Source organism: Panicum virgatum, chromosome 3K (assembly GCF_016808335.1).
Source record: "Panicum virgatum strain AP13 chromosome 3K, P.virgatum_v5, whole genome shotgun sequence".
Classification (NCBI taxonomy): Eukaryota; Viridiplantae; Streptophyta; class Magnoliopsida; order Poales; family Poaceae; genus Panicum; species Panicum virgatum.
The window spans coordinates 17,609,779-17,630,643 of NC_053138.1; the positions used below are offsets into that span (position 1 = coordinate 17,609,779).

Sequence of the window (20,865 nt, forward strand, 5' to 3'; positions counted from 1 at the left end):
ACACGACGGCTCGGGCTCGCCCATTATGACGCCTACGCGGTAGACCCAACAGTCTACACCGCAACCTACACTACCTCAACGGGCGCCTCGCCGATGGGACAGGAGAAGACCCCCCTCGGTCAGAGAGTCTACAAGACGATGAAGTGTATCCGGCAAGAGATTCTCCATCACTGTAGCTCCATTAGTGTTTATTTAGTATAGTATACATCCTTGTTGGACCCACCTGTCGGGGTCCAACACCTGTGTACGCGCCCTCCTTGCTTTATAAAAGGGAGACGCCCGTTAGAGAAGGACTCAGGTCCAGAAGAGGACTGGAAGGCAGAGGATAGACTCATCCACCGACACAAGAGCAATACTACTCTCAAGTGGACGTAGGGTATTACGCTCCGGCAGCCCGAACCACTCTAAAATCCTCAAGTGTTCTTGTGTTCTTGATGGAGGGGTAGATCGGTCGAATAGCTTGCACTTTCCCGAGTATCCACCCTCAGGAATTAGACGGGTGCACTACGCCACCCGGCTGTGGCCCTCCTCTTAGAGCCACGACAAATAGAATACATAGGATGTTGGGTTTCGAGTCACTCAAACTTTCGATCAAATTCCGTAACAAATGGGCCAGCAAAGTACTCTGTGAACTTAAATTTGGTCCAGGCCTTCTAGGGTTGTGTTTGCTTCATCTCTAGTAACATAATTTGATTGCAGCGGTGACTAGTTGCGCTAGATTTTGTTTGTTTTGGGTGCGCCATAATTTGTTTTTGTGTTACCAGGTAAATCGATACAGGCTAGTGGAAAACTGTTACCCCCTCCGAGCTGAAATTGATGGATTTACGGTGGGGTGGAACGCAACAGTCCTGAATAGATTCCATTTCGGCATTGCTGCACAAAACAAACACTCGAGCAGAACATGGAATAAAGATGGGTAGGGACATCATGCATCACAAGGATAGTTGCAAAGTTGCCTGAAAACTTGACCATTCCTAGAATACAATTGAATTGTACAGCTTGTACAAAATTTGCCTGCAGTCACCTCCTGCATCAGTAACAACTAAAAACACAGAATTTGTAACCCATGTATGCCGCTTCTGTGAATTTGAATAGGAGTTGTAGGCTATCGTTGATTTACCTGCAGAACATACATCACTTCTTTAGGAGGTTTTGTGTGTGCGCCATACATCACTTCAGCATCAGAGTGCTCGTAGCATACAACTGTGGCGTGTGCAGTCATCACGACAATCGGCATGCCCACAACTTATAGTAGGAACGCCCACACAACATACATGACAGTAGCGCAAATGACCACTCACCTTAGCCATGAAATTACAGGCTTGCAATTAATCTAACTCCTGTCACTTTTTGTTCTTCTTTCTTTTGTGTTTTGGTTTGATAGCATCTTTTAGGCTCTTTGGCGACCCAATTTCCTGGGCCTCTTCAGACTCTCCAACAGCCCCAGAGCTTGATGTGATGATTTTCACCTCAGCATTAGATGACTCAGTTAACATTGGTTGTGCCTCCTCATGGCTTCTGGCCTTACCTGTAGTTGCTGGATCTGCATGTTGAGCAGGAAACAATCATAAGAAACTGCATCTGAACTCATAAGAGAGAATCAATCTTGGCAAGGCAATAAAAATGATTCCTCAAGGAAGGCTACAGCAGATTAAGTATGTCAAATCAAAATGACTGTAAACTGAAGTCTTTGGACTGGCAGAAGCTGATTTGTACATATCATAATTTAAAGGACCCAGCACACTGAAAGCATGGATATATAATATTTATCAGCCCTAGAATAAATGGTACCAAAACATGTCTAGAAAGCTAACAGTGGAGAGGGACTTGCCATAAATATGATATTTTGATAATCAATGTGCACTAAAATGCCAACCAAAGAATGATTGCAAGCACATCACAGAGAGATGGTATTGGCAGATAGCAAGCAAGAAGAGAACTCATAACATGCAAACAAAATTAACAGTACCCGGCAACTGCAAAATTCTGAGGGAGCTTAATGAAACTCCTTTAGAATATGGGTCCCTACATGGCAAAAATCAGGACTAGTCGGCAAAACTTGTGTCAAGCAAATATTTGCTAAACATCTAGAACTTGGGAACAAAACATCAGGCTAATTGCTACCAATTTGATGGACCACCACTGAATGTTGATGTTTGTTTCTGTTTAGCAATTCTGTCCCCAGTCAAGGGTGAATTCCCTTTTAGATTTCGATGGTCTTCATCACCTTTGCTTATCTCCTGAACTTCACTGGGTGTCTTCACAGTTTGCGTCTCCAATTCACCATCAACTTTGTCCTCCATAGTTACATCAATTACATTAATTTTTTGAGGCAACATGGCTGGTAAACGCTTTACTTTCTTTAAAGCTTTCTCAGTGGTGTATGAGTCTACCTGAAACCAAAGAATACAAATGTTTGATGCTTGGTGAAATGCAAAGCCAACTATAGAATGAGAATCATAATCTGTATAGTTTTGCATTCCATAGAACTTCAAAGACATGTAAACTGCAATTATTTCACTTTTTTGCTACTTTAAAAAACACAATGGCAGTGGTACACAATTCTACTCACCTCGAATCCCTCTTCCCTCTCACAATGTGGGCCCACCAGTACCACCTCACCTAGCGCTACCTCCCACCCATTTGTGCTCACTGTCCCCTCACACAACATGTGGGCCCACCAGTACCACCTCACCTAGCACTTGACTAAATTTTCCATGTATCTAGTGGAAAGATTGCTACTATAAGTGAAACTATTTCTGTTGAGTACAATGGGGAATGTAGTCTGCTGCAAATGGTAATGTAGTGCAAGTGAACATTTTTTTCAACTAAGTAAATATGCAACTTAATCTCTATGTAGATAGAGATGGAATTTTTAATACAAAAGTAAAGTGCCATAGAATTTCACTATAATGCAATATCCATCATTTGCATGATTTGATTTTTAACTTCTAAATTTTAGATCCGTATCAAAAACATGGACACCTTGGCTAATCTTTGAGGCCCCACTTACTGCTTTCTTTATTTTGCTTGTTATATCAGCAGCCTTAACAGAAGCAATTCTTAAACACTGCATGACAACACTAGACATGACACCCTCCCCACCAGCTTTCTGGATGGCACAAATATCACCATTTGAGTTAATCGTAGCAGTCATCCTCCCTCCCATTACTGCTTCTTCCTTGTATGTGGGATCAATAACCTACACAGAAAGATTAAGTTACACAAATGAGGATAATAATGACAGAACATGATGGATGTTAGTCAAAAATCAGTTCAATCTTCTGAATTATTGGTACATACCACGATGTTACCTTCACCAAAATATGCAAAGGTTACAGCAATGGGCATATGATGAATTGTAAGAGGGAGTGGATCCCTGACCTGTAAAATACATAAGAAACAGAACGCAGGATAGGTCAGTGTTGTCAACAATCTGGTCAGAATATGACAACTAGGAATGATTCTATATTGAACTTGTGTCTACTGAAATTTATGGGAGTCAATTCACATTAAATCATAACAACCTAGTAAATTATTAAACCATAATAACCTATTAATTAGTGAATCTAATGCATTACAAGGGTGCTTGACCTTTGGGGGATTATTAGCAAGATGATATAAAGTAGAACACACTGCAAGTGGATGCCTACCTCAGGATCATGCACTATAACTTGTTGACCATCGTCCCCACCAACTGTGCATTCCGGCCTCCGGAAAGTAGACAAAGCGGCCAATGCAGCAATGTTAGCTGCATCAATGAGATTCCTGAGGGAAAAGCATGGCACAAGCTTAGAGCCGTAACTTGGAAGTGTTTGTTCGCAAATTAATTATATCATCGGATAATGCATAACCCAATAACCCGTACCCTCCGTTGTCCAAGATGTGAAGGTCAACCCGCACGGACCAGACATGCTTCCCAGCAACAACACACAGGGACTCCATGTCCACAGCCCGGCTCTCCCTGAAAAAACATGATAAGTAGCAGAAAGAAGTCGTCATTAGGCTCAGCGCTCAAAACCCTTTGACGAAATGGAAGAGAAACAAGAATTTGGCGACCTGAGGCCACGGTCGATGACTCGGCCAAGCTCAATTGCTGATTCCCCTGGACGCCCAGGCTCGAAGGCTGGGTCGGCCATGGGCGAGAACTCGGTGAATATGGCCAGCGTCCCCTCGTTCGGCCTGTCCCTGTAGGGCTGGACCAGCTGCGCGGTCACGTAGCCCAGCACGTGCGTCTCCCCGAGCTGCACCTCCGACGAGCCGTCCTCCCTGGAGTTCACACCAGCAACAACAATCAAGGATGCAAGCCCAAATTCGCCACGCGCCGGAGCAAAGCAAAGCCAAGCCGCTGCGGCGGCGAGATCAGATTGCAGGCGGCTAGCTACGGCTGAGGAGGAATCTCGACACCCAGAGGAGCGGAGCGGAAGTGTGCTGGGAAATGGGTAGGAGGGTGGGTGAGGTGTGGAGGTGGAGGTGGAGGTGGATGTACCTGCCGAAGCTGATCCTGAGTTTGCGGAAGTCGAAGGAGTGGCGGCCGTCGACGCGGAGGTCGGACTGGAGGGCGGTCTCAATGAATTCGCGCTCGTTCACCGAGGGGCGCCACCGGAGGTGCTCCATGGCAGGCGGATGTTGGAGATGGGAGGCGGCGGCGAATGTTGAGTGGCCCACCTGGCGCCGCAGGCCGTGGTACAGTTGCAGGTGGGGAGCGGAGAGGCGACGGCGCGGCCAGCGGGCGGCAGGCTGCCTTCCCTGGCGTCGCGCCAGGCGCCTTCGTCGGCGTTGTGCGGCGGGTCTTCGTCGGAGTCCCCGAATCGCCGCCGGCCCGTCCTCACCCCACCCAAAACCCTATCGCGTGTCTGCGCACTGCGCTGGTGCCGGACACTGGACGAGCCCTTGGTTTCTGTCCACGGGCTGACATGGGCCAAGTCCAAAATCCAGCCTGTGCCGAAACTTTTGAAGCAAAGCCCGATCCAATCCTATCTTTTATCTGATAAGCCCATAATAAACCTTAAATTTTTAGCCCATAAGTTTGGAGGGCCCCCAAAGCCCTTCTATTTTCATGGCCCACCGTCAGGGCTAGTCACACACGGTGCCCTACACCAACCGTGCGTGATGGTGTCTATTCATCGTACGTGCGACTAGAAGTTATGCTATTACACAAGTCCGTTAGAGATATAAAAACAAAAAATTATTTCGGAATAAATAAAAATATTTCAAAAAAATATCTAGAGATGAAAATTGTTCCGGAACAAATAAAAATATTTTAGAAAAGTATTATTTAAATATAATTAAGTGCGATAGTATGACTTCTAATCGCACGTGCGATGAATAGACTACACGTCAATATCTGCATACGCCCAGCAGCTAGGTAGAAACGATAAAGTAGTGTGCTAGGTAGGATATGGCATCACTGGTTTCACAAGAGGGCCATGGATTTGGTAAGATGGTAGGTGCCGGACGACGATTAAGTGAATAAATTCAGGTTTTGTCACAATGATAAAAAAATTGCTTCACATTAGGCAGGCTGCTACCTTCAGGGTCTTCAGCTTCATCATCAGTAGTGTCATTATCAGTTCCGCACCATCTCCAAACTCAGCAACGTCATCGTTGATCGTTGACTGCGCACATCATTGCAGGCGAGACGAGAAGCCTGTTAATATTCAGCACCATTTCAAGCACGAGGCAATGATTTGGTCTCTCAACTGTTCCAGGAGTGATCTTTGCTGCAAGGCACGGGGCCTCGCTGAAGGAAACACAAAATGTAGGTCTTTATTTTCTACAAGGCAGTATTGTATCATGTTAATTAAATTTGGCCTGCAACGCATAACATGCAAGGGCCAAATCCTGAGCTCACTGTAAGTGGCGGATCTCAATGATGAACACTCTGAACCTTGGATGCCTACGGTGGTTAGCTGTAACGCGATATGAATCTCAATGACGGAACAAATCAGCTGCATAGATGTGGTAAAATAAGGCAGCGTTTGTCTCAAGGCATTAGCCGACTGGTACCTATAGTTGTCTGGATCATTGCATTCTGAAACGATGGAACATGGTGTTGTCGTATAATCAGTCCCCTTCGTGCTTTCACGTGCTATAGGCTGCATGAGCAATTAGATATTTAATAAACTCCTTGTTCAGAGGAAGGAATTGCTGTATTCAAGTTGGAATTATGATTAGTGGTTTACAAGGCAGCAATTTTCCTCAAGGTCCAGCCAATTTTTTTAGATCACACAATACAACGCAGACACTCATAACACATGCACACTTACACCCCTATGAACACACGTATGCAAACCCTACCCCTATAAGCATTTTCGAAGGCTAAGCCGGTAAATCCTCGAGATTGACGAAGTCACCACAGGCGTCTCGGTAGCTGTCGACGGGAACGTCGCCTACCACACTGAATGCACATCATCGTTAAATCTCAAAATATTTGCTCTCATATGTGTCTTTGGCCTATTTGCTAGCCCGGCCATGTGATGAAATCATGGAAGCGTGCTTAGCTAGGGTGGATTAACAAAAGAGTGCATAATGGCATGGCATCGATGACCCGTTCCTATCATGCTTTCACGTGCTGCGCGGGCTTGATCGCAGAAATTCACTAATGTTTTCCGGAGATTAAACTTTAGACCTAAAGTTCACTCCATTAGGTTATCAATCGGGCGGACTAAAGTTTAGTTTCATTTCAACTAAAGTTTAGTTAATTATTCCATAAAACCTATCTAATTCCAGCTAAAGCTTAGTTTCACTCATTTACGTATTTCAAATGGTTTCTCACCTAAAGTTTTTAGTCCATGGATCTAGAGGATCCAAACGGAGCCATATAGTCAGTTCTATATATATGGGTGGGGGGGGGGGATGTCATAAGATAGTTTCCAAGTAAATGATCTGTAGCAAGGCTTTTATTATAACGTCTGCAAATCTACGATGGCGTAGTTGAACTAGTTTGGACCGAGCGCTTGCTTGCTTGGTAATAGCAGGTGTCATCGAATTACCCGGCCCCACCTTCTTGTCAGTAGCGAGACCAATCGAGCTACTTTTTTTGCTCATAGAAGGAGTGAGGCGTGGAGCCCCAAAGCGGCCATCAACTACCATTCACGCAGCTTGTTGTGTCTTTTGTTTTCGCCGGCCACTGCAATCGCCTGGCGCTTCCTCCTCCTTGTCGTCCGGTCATTGCTCCGACCTCGCCAAGACCACCCGGGGCCAGCCATGGCCGCTCCGCCAGGTTCCTCACGGACGCCGCGCATGGCCGAACACGAAGGTTTCTTCTTAGTTCTTGCCCTGCTCTTCTCTTCTTGTTCTCTCCTCTTCTCTTCCTTTCATATGCGCAGAAGCTGTTCTCAACGTGTGTTTTGGTCCGGTTACTGAAGCTTGATCTTGTCTGAAGCAAAACGAGTGTAGGCAACGCTGCATGTCAGCTAGCTGTTTGGACTCTGGTGCTTTGAGGGCAGTCCCAACCCAGACTCTACCATGGAGTCTAAACCTCCTATTTATTATGTTTTGCTGATGTGGCAGTATATTTATGGAAGAGAGAGGGAGAAAAATCAAGACTCCAAGTCTTATTTAGACTCTAAGTCTTCACACAAATCAAGAATGAATGTGAGAGAGACAAGTGAGCTATATAAACCAAAGTAACACACTTTGCATTGGAAAGTATAGTTTCTTGTGATAGAGTCTTTGAGGCTTAGACTCTATGAGTGGAGTCTGCATTGGGACTGCCCTGACTCCCAATTTTTATTAGTGGATTAGAAAAATCTCGTCTTGATTCTTGAATAACCGGTCATTATGTTGTTTACTAGAGTTGGTCACGAATCTTTTGGGTTCATTTGGCTTCTGTAAAAGTCTAAAGTGGGATTCTCTTTTATCCTCGTTGAGGGAGGGAGAGAAAAAGAATTGAGGTGAAAGCGATGGCAGCAGGTGAGGTGGGCTCGCGAGGGAGAAAGAAAAGTGGGAGATCTCCGGCCATTACGGTGTTATTATGTTACTAACTTTTATTGCATCTAAATTTGTGTATCTAAAATTCCAATGAAAATATGAACGGATAAAGCGCGTAAGCATCTACCATCATGCAGAGTTTGAGATTAGTGCAAGAAGAAACAAAAAAAAAGAGAATCTTGCACTTCAAAAGGAACACAGTTCTACACTACTTAAAAAAGAGAAATTTTAAATTCTAAAATATGGACCGGAACACATTATTATGTGGGTCAGAAACTACTCATGAAAATAATGCTATGTATATTTTAGTATTTTCCTTTTTCGTTCAATTCAATAACACGATCGATCGGAGTCATCCCAAATCTCGTCGACTCCCTGTGCATCGTCTCCATCGCTGCCACTGACAATGAGGACCAGCCCCCCGCCGCATGTCCCTTGGTCCGGGGATGGCGGTGCGGCACGAGCGAGGCGGGTGCCGGCTAAGCGGCATAGCGCTAGCATTAGGGAGCGGGACAGCCGGGAGGCGCGGCGCCGGCGACGGGGCACGCCGATGGTCGGGCGATGCGTTTCGATGTCTGGATGGGTGGCAGGGCGGCCGTTCGGCGTCGAGATGGACAGCGGCACGCGGCGGCTGTTCGGCGCCGGAATGGGCGGCCATTTGCCGAAGTGTGTGGCCAGCGGACGGGCTACATGGCGGGAACGTCGATGTCTCCGAAGGTGATGGCACGGCGACTCGGTGAGCCTTCCGCTGCTGCAGTTCCAGCGGCCGTGCGCCACCTGTGGTGCACGCCAAGAGCAGCAGCACGCGGCAGCTGCCCATCATGGAACCGCCGCTCAACGCCGGCCATGAGCGGGGGCCCAGGTACGGTGAGAGCTGCCATGGCAGTAGGTGAGCTTGGCATTGTTCGTGGAGACCCTACGCGACGAGGCCCTGGCCAGCGAGCCCTATGCATACGGAGGCCTAGTCGTGACAGCGTGCGTGAAGAGACTCTAGCCGGAGCTCCAATCAGCGGATGGCCGCGCTCAAGCCTCCTCCAGTGGCTGGGGAAGTCGCTAGCTAAATCAGTTTTTTAATCAATAAATAGTGCAAAATAGCTTTAGCTAGCGGAAAAGTTCTCGCTTGGCGAGAACGCACTCCTCCTCACATGCACGCGACTCGAGACGTTGCTGTTCCTCTGCTATCCAGCGAAGTCGCTCCTGCTATCTGTAACGGCTGGAGAAGGCCTCAGGCCGCCGCCGCCGTGGAAGAGTTATGTGCGGGTGGCCGTTAGGGAAAGGCCGCGCGCAGGCCGTCACCGTCGCCTGGCAAAAGCTGCATGTAAGCCGCTGATTGGGGGCACAAGCCGCATGTAGGCCGCCGGTTGGGGATAAAATTGGAACAGTAGATGGTATCAGAATGCTTATCTCTCTCTTTCAGTACTAAATTTTTTTTAATAGAAGTTGCCCTTGCGGATTACATATCCCTCTCTGTACCAAATTTTTTTTTTGTAATAGAAGGTGCTCTAGTAGACTACCAGTTCTATCACCAATATCAAATTTTTTTTGGCAATCGCCAAAACACACTTCCATCTTGCTTAAATATAGGGTTCCTCCTTCCACCCTATGCTTTAAGTAATCTGTTACATCACTTGCTACTATAAATATAAAAAATATTATTGGTAATGGAGAGAGAATATATAGAATATGAGACATAAGCAATGTATTGGAGATGCTCAGGTCATTGGAGGCATGAACAAGACGTATTTGTGCTTAGGGTAAATTGACCAAATTGTTCCTGATTAAATAAAACACCCTCAGTTAAAATCAACACTCCAGAAAATTTAGGCTACGAGGAATCACCGGTTCCTCTCAAGCACCGTAACAAATTTAAAAAATATTGTCCATAGAACACATACTTTTCAATAAACATTTCCAAACGATTCATGAGTGATGATAATTGGAAGGGCAGACAATGGGTACATCAGCACGAACTTGGATTTCTTTCAGTGCTGTCTTTGTTTCACTAGCACACGTGTACTTTATTCCACAGACTGCTCAATTGAGACCCTGTTTGGTTTGTTGTAGCATCAGTAGCACAAAAATTTTGACCAATAATTAAGGGTACTAAATAAAGGCAATTTGCAAAACTAACTCCACAACCCTGCACTACTTCGCGAGACGAACCTAACGAGGCCTTTGACCGCACGATTAGATGACGGTTACTGTATCATCACTGTAGCCAATCGTCGATTAATTACTGTCATTAGATTCGTCGTGAAAAGTTACACCCATCCGTGAAAAGATTTTGCAAATAAACTTCGTTTAGTACTTCATGCATGTGAGATTCTTTTTTCGGGAATTGTGTGTGCTACTCATTGTATGCAACCAAACAGGGCCTGAAGTTATGGGACCGAGCTTGTCGCCGTGTATGCTCATGCAATCTACTTCCCCTCGCAGATAGTCAAACGTGGGCTGCACCATTCAGGCTTAGAAGGCAGAAATCGGAGATCCTTCGTGCCCAGTATATTGATGTTAGAGAGCTCAGGTATAGCCATACAGATCCTGCATTTGTTTGCTTGGGTCCAGTTACTACCTCTTTGACAGTATTTCTTCCCTCTGTAGTTCTTTGGCAAAATGTTATTTCCTGGTGCTCATTTACTACTGATGCAGTGATAGCATATCAAATAAGATAGTAACAAACAAAGCATGCTAGTCTTTGAGTGATGTTCTTTATTCTAAACTGCAGCTTTTAATGCAAAGGATCTGCGCAGGAACGTGGAATGTCGGAAGCATATGTCCACCTAGTGACTTGGATATTCAAGAATGGTTGGATACGGATGAGCCAGCTGATATTTACGCTCTTGGGTAAATCTTTTGCTCAAAATAAAAGCTTTCGATTCAGGTGGGCCAAACCCACAGTAAATTTCTAAAGGAAAAAGTTCAATTGCGTGAACCCCCTTTTCTTCATCTTCATATTTAATTTTGCACGATAAACGATATGTGCCCGATTTGCTCGAAATCAACCAGTTTTTTTCTCGAACACACAGGAGAGCTGCGTATCTTTGTATTAAGAGGAAAGAATAGTCCAATTACAAAAAGACACTCCAAACCTTGGACCAGAGAAAGGAGTGCACAAGTTAAATAGGATTTAAATTACGGAAAAATGCCTAGGCAGGACCAGACCAACAGAACCACCCAACTCTCTACCCCTGGACCACTCCCCTCTCAAGGTAGAGGGTAGCCAACCCTTTAGCCCCGGCGAACTGCCATGTGCACACTTCATCCTTAAAAGCCCGAACTGCTTGTTGTAAGTTGGGCGCTACTCCATCAAAGACACAAGCATTTCTATGCTTCCAAATAATCCATGCCCCTAGGATGCAGAAGGAGTTGAAGCCTTTTCTAAGATGTTTCTGTAGTCTCTTTTCGGCCTTCTTCCACCAATCAGCAAAAGACGAACTCCTGGTGGGTGTTAGAGTAGCTAAAGCTAGCTGCTGCAGGATGGTATGCCAGAATTGTCTTGCAAAAACACATGAGGTGAGTATATGTTGGATTGTTTCCTCCTCCTGGTCACAGAGCACACACCGCTCAGGATGCTGCAATCCTCTTTTTTCTAAGCGGTCTGCCGTCCAGCAGCGGTTCCGAATGGCGAGCCATACAAATGTCTTGCACTTCCCTGGTGCCCAAGACTTCCAAAGCCTTTTTCAAGGTTCAAATGTGATAGATCCCAAAAACTAACTTCTGTAAGCCGATTGCGTCGAGAATGATCCTGAGGACTCAAGTTTCCAACGATGTACATCTTCCAAATCAGATAGGTTGACTTCAGCAAGTAAGTCCCACAACTCAAGATACTCGGCAAGGCCAAGCCAACCAAGTGCATTTTTAATGTCTGAGACCCACCGATTCTCTTGTAAAGCCTCATGCACAGTTCGGTTTTTTCTGAATTTGAAGGGAACACAGCGGACAACGTTAGGGGCCAAGCTCTCCAAGCTGCTGCCATGCAACCAGCGATCAGTCCAAAATAGCGTATTCCTTCCATTCCCCACCATGGATTCAACTGCAATAGCAAACATGGCCGATGTTTGTGAGTAGACCGGGATTTGGAGACCTGCCCATGGGCGGTCTGGTCTAGTTTTCTCCATCCATAGCCACCGCATTTGGAGTGTCCATCCTAAAACCTCAAGATTATGTATGCCTAGCCCTCCAAGATCGAGGGGCCGCATGACCTTTTCCCACGCCACTAGACAACAGCCACCATTAGCTCTTTGTCTTCCTGTCCATAAGAATCCTCTCCTGATTTTGTCTACCGCTCTTAAGAACCATTTAGGCACTTTGATTGCTACCAGGATGTAAATGGGTATAGCTGTGAGAACAGATTTTACCAGGACTGCGCGACCAGCCAAAGTCATGAGAGAGGCCTTCCAACCTGGCAGCTTGTTAGCGATCTTTTCTATCCAAATCATCAGATCACATTTGCTCAACTTCTTGTTAGAGATTGGTAGTCCCAAATAAGTGGTGGGAAAATTGGATGTGGCACAATGCAGAGTATTATTCACGACGCCATGAAACTCCTCATCACACTGAATAGTAATGACACAACTTTTTTGCAGGTTGGTTTGCAGACCCGAGGCCTCCCCAAAGACTGCCAAAATATTTTTTGTAAGCTGTAAATCTTGCTCATTTGACCTGCTGAATAAAGCAACATCATCAGCGTACAGAGAGAGTCTCTGTCCTGTGGAAAGCAGAGGTAAGAGTAGTCCTTCCGATTCCGCCTTGATAAACAAACTGTTAAGCACATCCATGACTAGGATAAACAACATCGGAGAGAGAGGGTCCCCTTGACGAAGCCCTCGTTGATGAAAAATGGATTCCCCTGGTATCCCATTTAGAATAATCTGGGTGGAAGCAGACCTTAGTAAATTGGAGATGATGGAAACCCAGGTAGGACAAAAGCCTAGATGTGTAAGAATCTCCAGAAGGAAGGCCCAATCCACCGAATCAAATGCCTTTGAGATATCTAACTTTAGGAATAAACTCAAGATTTTTCGCTGGTGCAGGACTTTGATAGTTTGTTGTACCAGCATATAATTGTCATGAATACATCTGCCTCTGATGAAAGCACTCTGATTGGTTGCAACCAAAGTGTTAAGCTACGGTGCAAGTCGATTAGCCAGAATCTTGGTCACAAGTTTCGCGAAGCTATGTACCAAGCTAATGGGACGGTAATCTTTTGCCTCACTAGCATCAGCCTTCTTGGGAATTAGAGTTATGTAGGCCGAGTTGAGCGGCTCCAAATTCCTCATATCTCCTTGCTGCAGTGACACTAAAGCCGCCATGATATCAGCCTTTATTATATGCCAACAGGATATGTAGAAGCGACCTGTAAAACCATCCGGTCCCGCCGCTCGATCTGTTGGTAGTGCCTTTATAGTTGCCCAAACTTCTTCCTCAGTTTATGGAGCATCAAGCACACACTACTACAGAATAAGCCTTTGTTTCAGGTCATTTATCCCGGTTACTTTTGGGCCCGGGACAAAAGGTGGCTTTTGTCCCGGGTCCAAAGGCTAGCCGGGCCAGCGGGGGGGGGGGGGGGGGGGGGGGGGACATGGGCCTTTTGTCCCGGGTGGTCGCGTTCTTTCGACCAGGTATATCTCCTTCCTAATAGCAGAATTTCCTTTAACTCAAACTCATTCACAAAACGGCAAAAACGACCCATCATTGCTCTGTTTATGTTCTCATTGTTTTTGTCTTCCGAACAGTATATCATGTTGAAATCCCCGGCTAACATCCAAGGGCCAGGACAGAGGGACCGTACCTCTCAGAGCTCATCAAGGAAAGCAGGTTTATAAGCATCTTGGTGAGGGCCATAGACCCCAGTGAACCACCAAGGTGGGTCGTACTGATTGCTGAGCAGAACTGAAATATAATGCCGATGTATATGATGATGAGTAACTACAAAGGTTTCCTCCCTCCAAGCGACCAATATACCCCCTCTAGTTTGCTGTGCAGGCAGAAAAACAAAATTGGTGTACTGTTGCCCAAGGAAGGAGGCAACATCACGCTCAGTGATTAGAGGTAACTTTGTTTCCTGCGGACAGACCACTGTCGGCTTTGAGTCATCCACTAACTTTCTCAGATTATCCCGCCTTGCTTTATCGTTAAGACCACGAACATTCCATACCAGAAAGCTTGTTCTATCCATAGGATCAGGAGAAGAAACTAGACCAGCACTCACACAAAATACAACAACGCTCAGCTTCCATCTGCCAACACATCTGAAGGGACAGCCCAGCCAAATAGAGCAGCCAGGGCCTCAACGTGGTCCCTGTTGGGAAGATCATGGTAGAATTTGGAATACCGTTCGAGGGCTTCATCAGAGATCCGCCCATCATCACCTGCGAATCCCAATTTTCTGCAAATCGTTGCCGCCGAGACAGAATCGCACTCGGGGGGGGGGGGGGGGGGGGGGAGGGGGAGTTTCGCGATCCGACGACTGTGACGCGATAGGTTTATAGTTCCTGCAGTTTTTGCCCGCCTCTTGTGTACGATCGGGGCTTGCACAAGAGCATCAACCTTCTTAGTAACCTTCCCAATGAACTTCTCAGCTGGCGTAGGAGTGGGGGGTGGGTCAGCTCTCCTCCTGGATGATCGCGTGTATACAATGAGGTTGTCGGGAAGGATTCTGGTCGCTAACCCAATTGCAGGGCCGTGGGCCAGATCCATAGTGAGAACCGAAGTATCCGCATCATCAATGTATCCGAACGACACAGTAGAGGACCATGGGCGGCGGCAGGGGTATGCCCCTGTATGCCTTGGCATACCCATGATTTGAGATCAAATATTAATATGTATACATATTTATACGTATCATGTATATTCAGCACATGAAGGAACAAAGTCTACTAGCTCATCAAGGGAGAAACTAGCCCAATAAACTTCAAATAAGTCTCATTTCATCCAAACACATAGACTTATAAACCCCTCCATAAACCCATAAGCTCCTTTAAAGGATGCTTACGAGGTTTATTTCATGTGGGCCGCATCAAGAAAATAACATTTTTTAACATGTGCCACTCCACACCCCTATTATTCCGCCTCTACAAGAGGATTATGGGCTTGAAGTAACCATACAGGTCTAGACTCGAGTACTCGCATCTCGCAAGCGGCGAGTCGCATTGTATCACCCCTTTCCCCGCTCGCTTCGGCGCCGCATCCTGGAGGCCTCATCGGCGCATCCCCAGCTCGGCAATTGGCGCTCGACGGCTCTCACACTTGGTCACTCTAGCGATAGGCGGGTAGCCCATCACCTCGCGCGCTCGCCCCCATCGGCTATCGCTCGCGGGCTGCGATTACATTTGCTTAGTTACATTTATTCAGAGAGAATTCTTCAGTCAAGTGAAAGATGAGGATATTATCAATCTCTTTGAACAGAAGGGGTCGTAGGATTATATTGTAGTAGTCTTTATTGTTTTATAATATTCTTTAATTATTACTTATACTTTGGTTATTATTATGAATTTGTTGTGGCCATTATAACTTATCGTCCATTGTATTGCGTATTTGCTTTGAAATTTTTTTATATGTGGCATACCCAGTCACAAATTCCTAGCTCCGCCACTGCAGAGGACCCGTCAAGAGTGCAGTCAGAGCCATGGCGCCCGCCCACGCCAGCAGGACCAACGCCCAAGCTTCCCAACTGCAACTCCACATCGGACCCCGTCTCGACAGCCACACCCGCGGAGAGTGCAGGGGCTGGAGACAGGATCGGGGCCGTCGCAGCAGGATCATCCGCACCCGTCATAGGAATCGGAGACGCCGACGCATTGTCCACGGTGTCCACCGGAGCTACCAGATCAGACTCCGGGCCTCTTTGGGAGGGCTCCCTCCGGCTCCGGCTCCGTCACTGTTCATCACTGTTCACCACTTTAGCGCGGAGCGGGAGGAGCCAGTGAAACCTGGCTTTAGCAGCTCCACCGGTTTCTTAGTTGATTGTAGCAAGGAGTCAGTGCGTTTCAGCTCCATGCTACAGTGCCGCACAGTGCCATGGCACCACGACTTAAATGTAATTTTTTTAGTCCACTGTTTAATGTGCCCTGGGCGCCAGGACCTAAATGTAATTTTTTTTACATTTAGGTCCTGTCGCCCACTGGATGGGCGACAGGCACCCATTTTTAAAAATTTCCCTATTCGACATATATTTTTGAAATTTTGTTTTTTTTAAATATAAAAATGAAAAAAGCGCCCCATCGTTAGCGTCGGGCTTCCAACAACTACAGAGTCCACGGCGAAAGAGGGAGCCGGTCCACCATCGATCTCCGTCGCCTCGGCGCTCCCGAACAGCTCATCGCCAATAAAGGTCTCCACCGCGCCGTCATCCTCGGTGCCCACGAGCAATTCAGCCGAACCGATCTCGGCGTTCCAATCAGCCATGCCGTCATCAATAACATCCACCTCAGTGCCCGCGTGGGGCACGGCGTCATCAAGAATAGACTCCTCGATACCCGATTGCGCATTGATCCCCGTTTCAATCGTAGCGGGCACCACGTGGTTGGCTGCCGCAGGAAGTGGGCCCAGCCGCTCATGCACGGGAACGCGAGGAGTGGGCGCGGCAGCCGGCGGCGAACGGTGCAGCCCAGCCGCCGGAGGACCGGAGCGGGAGCGAAACCGGTGACTCCGCCGTCTTCTGCGACCCGGGCGGTCATCCTTGGCCGGCGGGGGAGGAGGAGCCCCAGGTCCAGCCGGCAGGTCGTACGGCGAGACAGAGATGGAGATAGGGTAGCACAGTGTACGCTTCGCCGCCGGGCCACCAGACGCCACCAGGGGCTCGACGATCTCCAATTCCATGGCCGGAGGGAAATGTGCAAGATGCCAAGATCAGAGCACCAAGCCGCCACCCGGAACGCGTCGCGCCTCGTCACGGTGTCCGGATGTGAACCACTGATCCAGCAAAACTCATCGAGCAGAAGCTTCGCCGTCGAGAGCTCCCAGGCATGGGCGGGGATCCCCTGAATGTCCACCTCCACCGCCACCGGGAGCGCCGTGGAGTTGATGAAACGAGTCCACTTCATAATATGCAGGCGAAGAGATGGAGTGACAATAGCCCGGCCGTCGTTGTAGATCCTCTCCACCAGCTCAGAACTCGGCAAGATCAAGAGAAATCGCGCTGGCCCAAAGGGACGTAGGTCCAGCACAGATTCCTCGGCCTCAAACCGGTGAGCAACTGGGCAATGGTGGCAACAATAGAGTCGGCTGCACCGTCAAGCACATGAACGACCAACACGCGAGCAAGATCATCCTCACTTTGAGAAATGCCGGCCGTCCTGTCCAGGATACGCCGGGGTAGTGGGCGCGTCACTGTCTCGAGCGGAGCACCAGCGACGGTTGCGACCTGGGGATCAGGAGAGGACGCCGACCCCCCGCCGCCTGAAACATGAGATGGCCCCTGTCCACCCACCCCATGGCCGCGCCCAGAGTGAGCACGACGCCGCCGCTTCCTTCCACCGGCTGCGGCGGCAGCGGGACCATCCTGCACGCTGGCCGGAGCCGTCATCGTTGTGACCCGAGTAACAGGCCTCCACACCTGAGGTCGATGATGAGACGCAGCCGTCGAGGTAGCCTGGGAGATCGCCGCTGGCGCAGACCCGGAGGGAGCAGTAGCCGGCTTGGTCCGGGGGGATGCAACGGCCGGCAAGGGTGCGGCAGCGACCGGGCGCCAGACCAGGTTGAAGCGGGGGCACGTCGAAGGGACCGCGCGCCGTTCTGGGCAGATGAAACTCCGATGACCGACGGACCGGCACCGGAAACACCGAACACCGGAACGGCAATCAGCCGCGCGATGCTGTGTCGAGAAGCAGTTGAAGCATCTTCCCCGTAGGTCCGCCGGAACACGCCCAGGACGCCCCTGATGGCGCAGCAGTTCCTTCCGCGTGTGACAGCTCACCACAGTGTGCCATCCATCAAAGTCAGGGCCAGGTAGCCGCCGGGGAGGCGCCTGCCGGCGAGCCAGGCGAATAACTGGACGAGGAGCCGTGCCAACGGAAGATGCCGGAACAGAGGAGGGAAGCGTCGCCTCCGGCTCCGGCTGCACACCCTGCGCAGCGAGGCTCGCCAGCAGCACGTCGTTGAAGGAAGACGGAGAAGCACCACCGCCAGATTTGCCGGTCGGTGGGGTGTCACAAGACCACCGCGGCTCCTTGCTGCAGCCGGGAGGGCCGCCGGCGGAGGGAGTCGCCGACGCTGAGGAAAGGATTGGGACGGTGGCCGTCGGAGTCGGGGTGATCACCGGCGGGGGGCTGGTGAAAGGGGTGGCCGCCGGAGTCGGGAAGCACACCGGCGGGGGGCTGGTGGAAGGGGAGGGGGCGCCGGCGAGGGAAGGTGGAGAGGTGGGAGCGGGAGGCTAGAGGGTTGCCATCTATTGGTTAATCAACCAGTTTGAACTTGGGAAACTACTAAAACTGTTTAGGAAACATGAACTGGAAACTTGTTATATTTAAAAATTATTTTGCTATCAGATGGAACCTTTGATATCTTAAAAGTGACAGGTATCTACTTAAAGCAAATCCATTATATGAGTGACCACATAAAAGTGACGTTTCAGACGAAAAATTAAAGATACATGCAAGCCAAACTTGTTCTAAAACATCATGCAAAAGTGATTGGAGGTAGTATTTGGTTATGAAATGATGTAGATCGCTGCAATTACTTATAGTTTTTTAAAAGAAAGAATTTCATTTACCATGAAAACTACTGTCCTTTTTCAGATTTCAAGAGATTATTCCGCTAGAAGTCGGGTATATGATTGGCACTGAAGATACTCGTCCAGTTGCAGTATGGGAGCATATCTTTCATGAAGCTTTGAATAAGAAGTGCCCTGATAAATCGAAGTTTGAACACCATAGTGACTCACCAACAAGGTTTAACCCGTCAGATTATGTTCTTGAAATGGATAATGGACTGCTTAGTGAATCCAGCAATGATAGTGATGGGGAACTTCATCTATTGGACAGTGCAAAGTCATCTGGTTCAGCTCACTGTCTTCAGCAATTGGATTTAGACTGTGATGTTAGCATTGATAATAGAGTTGAAAGGAAAAGACCGCAGTATGTACGGCTAGTGTAACGCCTGCCTCGCGGACAGTCCGCGCGGAACCGGCGGACAGTCCGCCTGGCATCGTCTAGATATTTATCTGGATGGGTGTGGGACCCACTTGTCATTTCTCTCTTCCTCCACACTCCGTCCAGAGCCGAGCGGAGCTCGTGCGCTCGCCCCGCCGGTTTCCCCTTTCCGTCGATCTCCCTCCTCCGGCCACCAAACCTCGATTCCTCGCGCGGGAACCTTCCTCGGCACCTCCTCCACCTTCCCCAAACCCCTAGACCGGCTTCTTACGGCGGAATTATCCCCCGCCTCCGCCGGTTGCCATTGGAGGTGCTTGAAGCTTTGCTCCACGTCGATCCGCTTCTCCAGTCGTCCTCCACTCGAACCGACCGCGGGAATGGATTCGTGGTGAGTTCCTTGTGCTTTCCGGACTTTTTCCCTTTCCGTGGTGTGTCGCCGGCGCCGGAGAACGGCCGCCACCGTCGCCGCCGCACGTACTGCCGCCTGTGGCGTGGGTCAGAAGCTAGGTATCGCGGACGGTCGACCTGGGAGGTGCGGACAGTCCACCGGTCAGATTAGGTTTCGACCAGAGACGATGTTGTCTCTGGTAGTTTATCAGAGTTGCTTGTAGACAGTCTGCTATAGGGGAGCGGACGGTCCGCCGTTGAAGCTTGAAGTTTGTCCAGAGACAGTGTCTCCGGTGGGATTCGCAGGATTAAACTACGGATGGTCCGCCGCTTGGGCGCGGACAGTCCGCAGTAGAGTCTAGGATTTTGTCCAGAGACGTTGTCATCTTTGGTGGATTGAATACGTGAACTACGGACGGTCCGCCAAGGGGGCCCGGACAGTCCGCAGTAGAGTTTAGAAATTGTTCCAGAGGCGTTATTGTCTCTGGTGGGCTGGCGTAGGTGTACCGCGGACGGTCCACTAAGGGTGAGCGGACAGTCCACCGTATAGATTGAAGTTTTGTCCAGAGAGGTACTTGGAGCTGGTGGGTCGGTAAAATAGTACGGCGGACGGTCCGCCACTGGGGAGCGGACAGTCCGTAGGGTAAACTAGTTGAAATAAAGTAGTTACATCATTGAGCTGCACTCATTTATTTCATATGCATACGTGTAGCATCCGCAGCTGAGGGCGCCGTATTTGAGGTGATTGCGGCACCGCAGGAGCAGCCGACGCAAGCCCAGGAGGAGAGGTGTGAGCACCCGGGCCAAGGCCCGTCTGACCCCAGTTTTGTGCAGCATCCCGAAAGCAAACCCCGGTGCACATCCTATTAATTTTAAATTATGACACCTATATATGTATTTATTGCTTATGCATTACGTTTAGGAGTTGTTTGAAACCCTAGTTGCATGAACCCATGTGTCCTTGAGTTGTACTAGTATGTATAGGACGGTAGAAATGCTATGCTAGATAGGGTTCGGTAGAAGTCGAGAAATTCTTGGTTACCTGCGAGATATAGGATGGTTTTATGTTTTCAGGTATGAGTACTAATTTTGGATGAAAGTCTTGGAATGAAAGAAAGAATAGAATCTGAGACTGGGCGGGAGAAGTGTAGTTCCGCCTGTGTCGGTTAAGGACTGAGCCGTTGTTGGCCCTGCTGATCATGTTTGAACTGTACTAACCGCATGCCGGGAGTAGGAGGTAGTCGAAACCGGTAAGCCGAGTACTGCCTTGCTTCGAAAGTACAGAACTTCTACCCACCCCATAGGGCGAGTCGAGTGGCCGCGGAGAATCGGGATGCATATGTTTACTTTTGGTGGTCTCTCGTTGGGCTCAGCTGACTATATGCAGGTGGGGCAGTTCTGTAGTTCGAGGCGGGGAGGGGAATGGTTGGCATGTATAGTCCGACGGGGCAAA

The 20,865-nt window shown here is 48.6% G+C and overlaps 2 protein-coding genes across 8 annotated transcripts; one reads left to right on the forward strand and one right to left on the reverse strand.

Annotated features, from left to right (window-relative positions):
* Positions 1–897: 897 nt before the first annotated feature.
* On the reverse strand, positions 898–4,897 carry LOC120698007 (exosome complex component RRP45A-like). 7 transcript variants are annotated; one of them, XR_005684645.1, is made up of 11 exons: positions 4,490–4,897; positions 4,060–4,269; positions 3,869–3,964; positions 3,654–3,768; positions 3,304–3,384; positions 3,014–3,202; positions 2,125–2,393; positions 1,970–2,025; positions 1,302–1,543; positions 1,121–1,203; positions 898–1,042 (listed from the first exon to the last, which is right to left on the reverse strand). XR_005684645.1 is itself a non-coding variant. In XM_039981434.1 (10 exons), exons 1-9 carry the CDS (start codon positions 4,615–4,617, stop codon positions 1,344–1,346), a joined length of 1,344 nt encoding a protein of 447 aa, XP_039837368.1. In that variant the 5' UTR covers positions 4,618–4,897; the 3' UTR covers positions 903–1,120; positions 1,302–1,343. The 7 variants fall into 7 exon arrangements, 4 of the variants coding, with proteins under 4 accessions (XP_039837368.1, XP_039837370.1, XP_039837371.1 ...); XR_005684644.1 differs by having other exon boundaries at positions 903–1,042; positions 1,121–1,543; XR_005684646.1 differs by lacking the exons at positions 1,121–1,203; positions 1,970–2,025 and adding an exon at positions 2,573–2,723 and having other exon boundaries at positions 903–1,120; positions 2,228–2,393.
* Positions 4,898–7,085: 2,188 nt separating this feature from the next.
* Positions 7,086–19,029, forward strand: LOC120700667 (type IV inositol polyphosphate 5-phosphatase 3-like). Its single transcript, XM_039984914.1, has 4 exons — positions 7,086–7,261; positions 10,372–10,459; positions 10,675–10,779; positions 18,672–19,029. Exons 1-4 carry the CDS (start codon positions 7,210–7,212, stop codon positions 19,027–19,029), a joined length of 603 nt encoding a protein of 200 aa, XP_039840848.1. The 5' UTR covers positions 7,086–7,209.
* Positions 19,030–20,865: the final 1,836 nt, after the last annotated feature.

Coding starts and splice junctions, on each gene's coding strand:
- LOC120700667 (XM_039984914.1), top strand. CDS start 7,210: ATGGCCGCTCCGCCAGGTTCCTCACGGACGCCGCGCATGGCCGAACAC. Junction 7,262..10,371: donor GCGCATGGCCGAACACGAAG/GTTTCTTCTTAG, acceptor TTCCCCTCGCAG/ATAGTCAAACGTGGGCTGCA. Junction 10,780..18,671: donor GCTGATATTTACGCTCTTGG/GTAAATCTTTTG, acceptor GTCCTTTTTCAG/ATTTCAAGAGATTATTCCGC.
- LOC120698007 (XM_039981434.1), bottom strand. CDS start 4,617: ATGGAGCACCTCCGGTGGCGCCCCTCGGTGAACGAGCGCGAATTCATT. Junction 3,385..3,653: donor TTATAGTGCATGATCCTGAG/GTAGGCATCCAC, acceptor TGTATTTTACAG/GTCAGGGATCCACTCCCTCT. Junction 3,203..3,303: donor TTGGTGAAGGTAACATCGTG/GTATGTACCAAT, acceptor CTTTCTGTGTAG/GTTATTGATCCCACATACAA.